The sequence below is a fragment of the Carex rostrata genome, chromosome 4 (assembly GCF_964058835.1).
Source record: "Carex rostrata chromosome 4, lpCarRost1.2, whole genome shotgun sequence".
Taxonomy (NCBI): domain Eukaryota; kingdom Viridiplantae; phylum Streptophyta; class Magnoliopsida; order Poales; family Cyperaceae; genus Carex; species Carex rostrata.
In genome coordinates this window covers 4,951,515-4,959,333 of record NC_135921.1, presented here as the reverse complement: position 1 = coordinate 4,959,333, position 7,819 = coordinate 4,951,515, and the positions used below count along the sequence as shown (strand labels likewise).

Here is a 7,819-nt window from a genome sequence, read left to right as displayed (position 1 = left end):
CACCTTATTATGACGAGCGTATCGCTTAAGCTAAGGATCGGACGTCTCGTATGGTCTCGCAAGTTCTTGCTCGACCGAGCCTACACCTATATCATACGTATACTTGGTTTAATTCGGGTTCAGTGGTCTATACGTTTACTTAGGGCTTGTACAGTCCTAAATCAGTTCTCATGGTTTGGTATCGATTCTTTTCGGTTCCTTCTTTCTTACCAAAATCTCACCAAACGGTACACAATTCCTTCTAGGCCCTCTAGCCTTATACTATTTCACTTTGGTAACCATCAATCACCGCTTTACTACTTTGGTTCTCGGTTCATTTCAATTTACCGTTTGGTTAACCCTAATTTGGTCAAAATCTCAAATCAGTCGTTAAATGTTCTAGAAATTCACGATCAGGAGGCAACCCTACCGATTACAAGTCTAATTGGTCGGGTTAAGCAAATCAAATCACGATTAGGCCAACTTTCAATTTTGGCACGAAACCCTAGAAATCAGATTTCATAAATCGGAAGAAATCGGGAAAAAGAATGACAAACAAACTAGTAAGAAGTGTAGAGGAACTAGTCCTCGAGCAATTCGAGCACAAATCTCGGGTTTAAAACGAGAATCCGAGAAATCGAGAAAATTCGAGGTTTCGAAAGTAAAAAGGAGAGAAAGAAATACCAAATAGAAGGGTTCGGAGAGATCCTCGGCTGCTTTCTCGGTTCCAAACTTGATTTCTCGCAACAATCGGGAGTCTGAACGAAACGGAAACTCACGGGATCTTTTCCTTCTCTCTTAACCGAAATTCACTTAAAAATGGGGATAATGGTGAAGTGAGAGAGAGAGAAGGTTTAATTTGGGTTTTAGGGTTAAAATTACCCTGAATGCGGATTAGCCAATCCGCACTGCGGGTTACCTAATCCGCACTCGAGACTTAGTCGGTTGTCAGCCGAATCCAGGAAAAGTCCGAGCCTACTGCGGATGAACCTGATCCGCACTGCGGTTCAACCTCATCCGCACTCACTACTTAGCCGATTTCAAGAAAATTCAGTGCAATACAGAAATTCATGAGTGCGGCTAAACTAATCCGCACTGCGGATCCCTCACCCGCACTCACTACTTAGTCGATTTCAGGAAAATTCAGTGCAATACAGAAATTCATGAGTGCGGCTAAACTAATCCGCACTGCGGATCCCTCACCCGCACTCACTACTTAGTCATATTTTTGTCAAAATTCCAGAAAAATCCTGAGCCACTGCGGATGAGGTTGATCCGCACTGCGGTCAATCTAATCCGCACTGAGCCCATAAGGTTCCGAAATCTCGAAATTTCGACGCGGTTTCAATTCACAATTAACTTACTTATTTAGGGAAACCTTAATTAAGGTTTAAACTTCCATTTTATTAACACAATTTATCGGTTCTTCCTTTTAAATCATTTCAATTTAATTGTAAAAATTTCGTAACGTAACAAAACTGCTCATCTTGTTCTCCATATTAATATGTGTTTGGAGACCAAATTTTACATTTTTTGAAATTTTTTTACTATTGTTTTAGATTTATTGAAAATCGTTGTTTTCTATGGTCCAGATTTGTCTGAAAAACAACGATTTTCAATAAATCTAAAAAAATAGTAAAAAATTTCCAAAAAATATAAAATTTGGTCTCCAAATACATATTAATATGTAGAACAAGTTGAATGGTTTGAATCATCTATTTAGACTTTGAATTCGGTGATTTATAGTCCAATGCACAAAGATACATATACATTGCAATATATGGTAGCATTACTCGATATATATATATATATATATATATATAGAGAGAGAGAGAGAGAGAGATAGATAGAAAGAGGGGTTGGCTAATATCAAATCCATTGTTCCAGAGGTTCCGTGCAGCTAAGTCGTTTTTCAATTTTCAAAGTCCAAAACGTTGATCCAAACCGTTTGATGTGATCTATATATTAAAATGTGCTCGGAGACCAAATTTTACATTTTTTTGAACTTTTTTTTACTATTTATTAAACCACATTGAAAATTGCTGATCTAATGGTCCAATCTAATTATGCTATTTTTTTAAGCCACCATTAAATTAGCGATTTTCAAAGTGGCTTAATAAATAGTAAAAAAATTCATAACAATGCAAAATTTGGTCTCCAAACACATTTTAATATAGAGATCACATCTAACGGTTTGGATCGACATTTTAAACTTTAAAAAAAAAAAAAAAAACGATTTAGTTGCACATGACTTTGAAAACAATCAATTTGACATTAGCCCCTCTCTTTCTATATATTTCTTAGTGAGATGAAATTTCGAGAGAAAGAGCAGTGCAAATACATTGGGATTGTTTGGAAAATATATCAACAGAGTTGGTTTGGCTTCGGAAGGTACACGTATTTTTTTTTTTTTTTTGATTGTTCACTGCATAAAGTTAAAACAGCTTTGTTAATATTTTACTTTGACATTATGTATGTTGTTTGCAACTTTGCATTTTAGCTTTGTTAATATTTTACTCTTTTAATATTTTGTAAACATATTGAAAGAGTTTATTGGTTTGATTTCATGAAATGCAACAATCATTTTTTTTATCTTCTATTGATTATGTAGTGTAAGAAGTCAAACTAGCTCTGTCAATGTTTATACCCCAGTATATGTGTATTAATTAATGTAAGAGTCAATGCATGTCTTCTAACAGTGGTCTCACCAAAGGACAATATTTAAGTGTCAATATTAATTATTAAATTAATATATACATCATATATACATGACATATAAATATTATGTGACATAAGATTAATTCTCTGCATCTACCAACTGTACTCTCATGACATTTAAACATGCACGTGTGTGATGCAACGAATTTACGTCACCTTCAATCTCTTATTTTGTTTTCTTGGTGTCGGTGACTTTTGCTACAATATTGTGTATATTATTTTATTGGAATAATATATGAAGTGCACAAATATATTTAATCATCGAATTAATTATTATCAAATTTAATTATATATATAGTTGAAATCATTTTTTTTTATAATGAACATCAACGTGTGAGGTACATCAAAATTTAATGTGCAAATTAATTATTTTATTATGTGATCATCTATAAAAAAAAATTATATATATTTTTTATTTCTTATTTTATTTGATAGTATTTATTTCAATTTTAAATTTAATTATTGTAATATATTTATTTTAGAACCGAAACACAAAAATTGACCAAATTAATTATTAATTAATTTGGTTGAGGTCAAATCTGGTCGGCTCGAGTGCGTATATATCCTCTGAGATATGTCAACTTTTGCGTGACCGACGTGTCCGGTGCCTATTCGGGAGTGATGTAGGGGGTCAGTATTATGTGTGCTTTGAGATTTGTGCAGAACGTATTTAAACGGTTGGGATTTTCCATAAAGTCACGCAAAGTTTGAGATATCTCAGAGGATACGAATTCACTTCCAAGTGCATTTGGCCAATTTAATTCAAAACAAGAACGTAAGAGGATAAGGAACAAGAAGGATGGGGATAAAGCTTTCATTTTATTTATTTTTTATTTTGCTTTCTTTATTGGGAGGTTAATTAAAACTGGTCCACACACTGAACAGATAATGTATGGATGATACAAAATTTAATAACATCAGGCAATTAATTGAAGCAGATCAATGCATAATCCTGCTCACAGCCAAATAACATATTAATTAAGCACATAATTAAACAAACAAGCTATATAATCAAAGGATGAAATTAATAGACAAGCTACAACATTCTAATTAAGAAGTTGGCAAGTTGCCACACACACTACATGCATATATATATGGCATGCTAATGCACATAATTAAAGCAAATACACATAAATTACCTCTTAACTATCACAATAACACCAACAACAATCACTAGATACCAATCTAAATATTACCTATTTAATTACCATATTTGATGCAAAGAAAGCATCATCACCACCTTTCCAGTAACTCTATAGAGCTCAATGAAACAAAAATTGGAAAAAGTTTCTTAAGGATTGGCTGGATGGAAGAACGGGTTCGGTATCTCGAGACCGGGGTTTGGTATGATTGTGTCATCTATACCCGGCAGATACTGACCATGTGTGGCAGCTGGGATACTGTGGTCTAGACCCGAGAAATCGGGCCCGTTATAGTTGCTTCCAGCCATGTACCGTCCAAGACCCGGTATGAGAACAGAGCCATCTTGCTCACAATCGGTTTGCTTCTTATCGGTCGACGAGACTTGTGTAGTACTTTTGGCTACGGTTTTTTCGGTACGGGGAGTTGCACGTGCCGCAATGGAAAGTTGTGTCAAAGAAGAGAAGATCATGAGAAGTAGGAGAATGGAGAGGTAACATGTGTTTGAATTGGAAGCCATTGCCACAGGATGGAGGGTATAATTGGTAAATTAAAATGAGAGATGTGATGTGCTTGATGTGTTTTTTTGAGTGATGAAGTGTGAGAAATTAGGTTTGTTATATAGGAGTTGCTTAGGGTTTTGGTGGGGTAAATTGGCGGTGCTATTAATTAAGAGAGAAATATTAAATTAGGTTATGGTGTTGTTAGGTCTGTTTCTCCAGCTATGCATGGTTTGCTCAATTTATTATGAGGTAAAAATTTAGAATAACCAGCAAGAAGCCAATTTTACTAATATGACATTATATTAAGATTGAGAATGGTATTAACTATTAAGTAAGTATTAACAATTCCAAGTGATACATACTTTAACGCATGCTATAGTTTTGGTACAGTGATTATTAAAAATATTACAGATACAAACTGTTCATGTTCTATCCATATATATATTTCAACCACTTAATTAATGTTATCACACTTGCAAGAATTACTATAGCTAGATGTAAGTTCCCCCTTTGTCATCTTACATAGGACAAATGGAACAGTTTCATTAATTTTTTACTGCCTCATTTGTTTGTAATTATTTGATACTTCACACCAATTACCATGCTCAATATTTAAGTTGGAAAATTAGAAGTACATACATGTTTTATATCATTTAAGCAAGCTATATATTTGTCAATCTTGAGAATTGTCAAAAATAAACTATTAAACTGAAAATTCAATCCACATATATACACATTATAAATAATGAAATTTGATGTAAATTTTACCATTCTTTCAAATGAGTTTAAATTTACCACAATCCTTATTTATCGATCATTGATAGAATATTTTTTTTTTGAAGGTTAGATAGCTAGCACCAGATCATTGATAGAATATTAGCTCAAAGTGTATGAGCCAGTGTTGTAAAAACAAGTCCGTTTAGTAGTTGGCGATTATAACCGATTAGTAGTTTTCGACTAATCGACTGATTATTTCCGATTATGACCGATTATTTTTAATTATTTTTGATTAATTGTTTGGCAGTATCCTGTCCATCCGACGACCGCATACCGTTATTTACAACACTAGTATGAACTCAACCAATCTATAAAACAAATTAGCAACCTATCTATAAATTTTTTTTCAATTTAAATATTTTATTACTTGATTTGAGGAAGTATTTTGAAGTTGTCAAGTCTGCTGTCAAATTAATAGATCCCACACTTTGTCAATTCCGTGGCAATTTAGATATACATTTAATATTTATGAATCATTAAATTTTTAGAACTGAACAGTATATAACTTATTTGTTTGACATATTCAAATAATGAAATGTATTTAAAAAAAATTGTTTTTTAAATAATGAACTTTTCATACCTATATATAAATTATTATAATGAGTGCGGCTACGGTACTATGTATAATGTACATTAGTTTGTAGTATGAATTGTATATTTATTTTCAAAATCCAAACTGTTCAACTTGATCTCCATATGAAAATGTATTTGGAGGCCAAATTTTATATATTTTAGAATTATTTAGATAGGTAGAAAATTATTATACATTTGGATGGTTCAAAAAATTTAGATTAAGTTATTTTCTATCTATCTAAAAAAAAATAAAAAATTTGACCTCCAAGTTATACACAATTGATATGAAGATGTTGAACGGTTTAGAAATAGTAAACCAAAAGTTCAATTTTTTTTCACTTAAGGTTTACCAAAAATTAAGATGCAAGCATTTAATTAAGCAATACTTCCGAACAAATGCATTCATATTTTGGATATAATTTTACAACTTTTTTTTTAAAATATTTTTTTTTTTACTGTTGTTCCATAGAAGAAAACGGATTAAAAAAAAAGACAATTTCAGTTGCAAACTCCAGGTCCCATTTTTTGCAAACACAGACTGGGGAGCATTTATTGCTTCCGACAAACTTTTCAACTACTAGAAATTTAGGCTCACTATTAAATCACAGTTGGGTCAAGGACCTACGGACAAATTTCCAAAAAAAAAAAAAAAAAAAAAAAAAAAAGATATTAAAATTAGGCCAATGGAGAATGGACAATGGTACTCCATTAATTATTGGTGAGGAAACCAAGATCCATCCTCTGTCATTCTTTTACATGCCTCTGCAAAGTTAGTTAATTCAAATTTTTTTTTTTTTCACATCTCAATTTTAAGCATGCAAACATATTGCATAAAAAGTATTGTATTTTGTCACTAGGTAAAAAAAAAAAAAATCAGTTAATTCAAAATTAGTTAATTTATTGTTAATGGATATTTGACCCAAATTTATTTCATGTCTGATATAAACCGTTTGATTTACATTAAAATTAATTTATTGTTAATGGATATTTGACCCAAATTCATTTAATGTCTGATATAAACCGTCTGATTTAAATTAAAATTTGCGTCGACAAATTCAAATATGTACTAATGTGAATCAAATATGCGACAATTCCATGCAGAGAGCTTTGTTTTTTTTTTTTTTTTATCACTATATCAAAAGCTGATTCTTAAGTTAATCCGAAATTGAAAATTTACTATTTGTGTTGTTATAGTATTTTTTTTGGGATTTGGCTAATATGCTATGGGTAGCTAAGAGGCCTCCCGTGATACGGCTTAATATTCGACTTTTCAAAATCCTAACGGTCAATCCGAACCGTTCATCTTGTTCTCCATATTAATATGTGTTTGGAGACCAAATTTTACATTTTTTGAAAAATTTTTACTATTTTTTTAGATTTATTGAATATCGCTGTTTTTTATGGTCCAGATTTGTCTGAAAAACAGCGATTTTCAATAAATCTAAAAAAATAGTAAAAAATTTCCAAAAAATATAAAATTTGGTCTCCAAGTACATATTAATATGGAGAATAAGATGAACGGTTCGGATCGACCGTTAGAATTTTGAAAAGTCGAATATTAAGCCGTAGCACGGGAGGCCTCTTAGCTACCCATAGCACCGTAGCCAAGTCCATTTTTTTTGTTTGGATTTTTGTTAACTATATATGAAGCATGCATACATAATTGCATAATCTGGAAACCTTGATTACTGGGCCCACAAATTAGTATATCAATCAAGTGTCATCTAACCTAATAGTGGCATTGTCTTCTTGGACGAATATTCAGATTCAATTTTCACCAAGAACTGAGGTGTGATTAGGAAATTAAATGCATGATCTTAATTAATCATTACGGCAAGCAATAATGTGCTTATCTGAGCACCTTTTGTATACAAACCATATCTATTTAAGTACATGAAAGGGATACCATAACCTAGAATTATTAATTAGTACATCAACATCTAATATTTATATAGATGAAAGGGATACCATAATCTAGAATTATTAATAAGTACATCAACATCTAATATTCTTGATAGCTACCGTTGCTTTAATTAGATTGGACTTGATCCAAATCATTATTTTTTAATTATTAGCTTAAGAATACATAGCAAACCAAACAAAGAAATAACAAGTTTCTGTGAACCAGA

General features: G+C 31.8%; 1 protein-coding gene across 1 annotated transcript; it reads right to left on the bottom strand.

The window, feature by feature from the left end:
- Positions 1-3,988: 3,988 nt before the first annotated feature.
- LOC144552543 (cell wall protein precursor) lies at positions 3,989-4,357 on the bottom strand. The gene has a single exon (XM_078300507.1). The coding sequence runs from the start codon at positions 4,355-4,357 to the stop codon at positions 3,989-3,991; it is 369 nt and encodes a 122-aa protein (XP_078156633.1).
- Between the last annotated feature and the right edge of the window lie 3,462 nt (positions 4,358-7,819).

What these genes read in the sequence shown, in the direction of transcription:
- LOC144552543 (XM_078300507.1), bottom strand. Translation starts at nt 4,357, where the DNA reads ATGGCTTCCAATTCAAACACATGTTACCTCTCCATTCTCCTACTTCTC.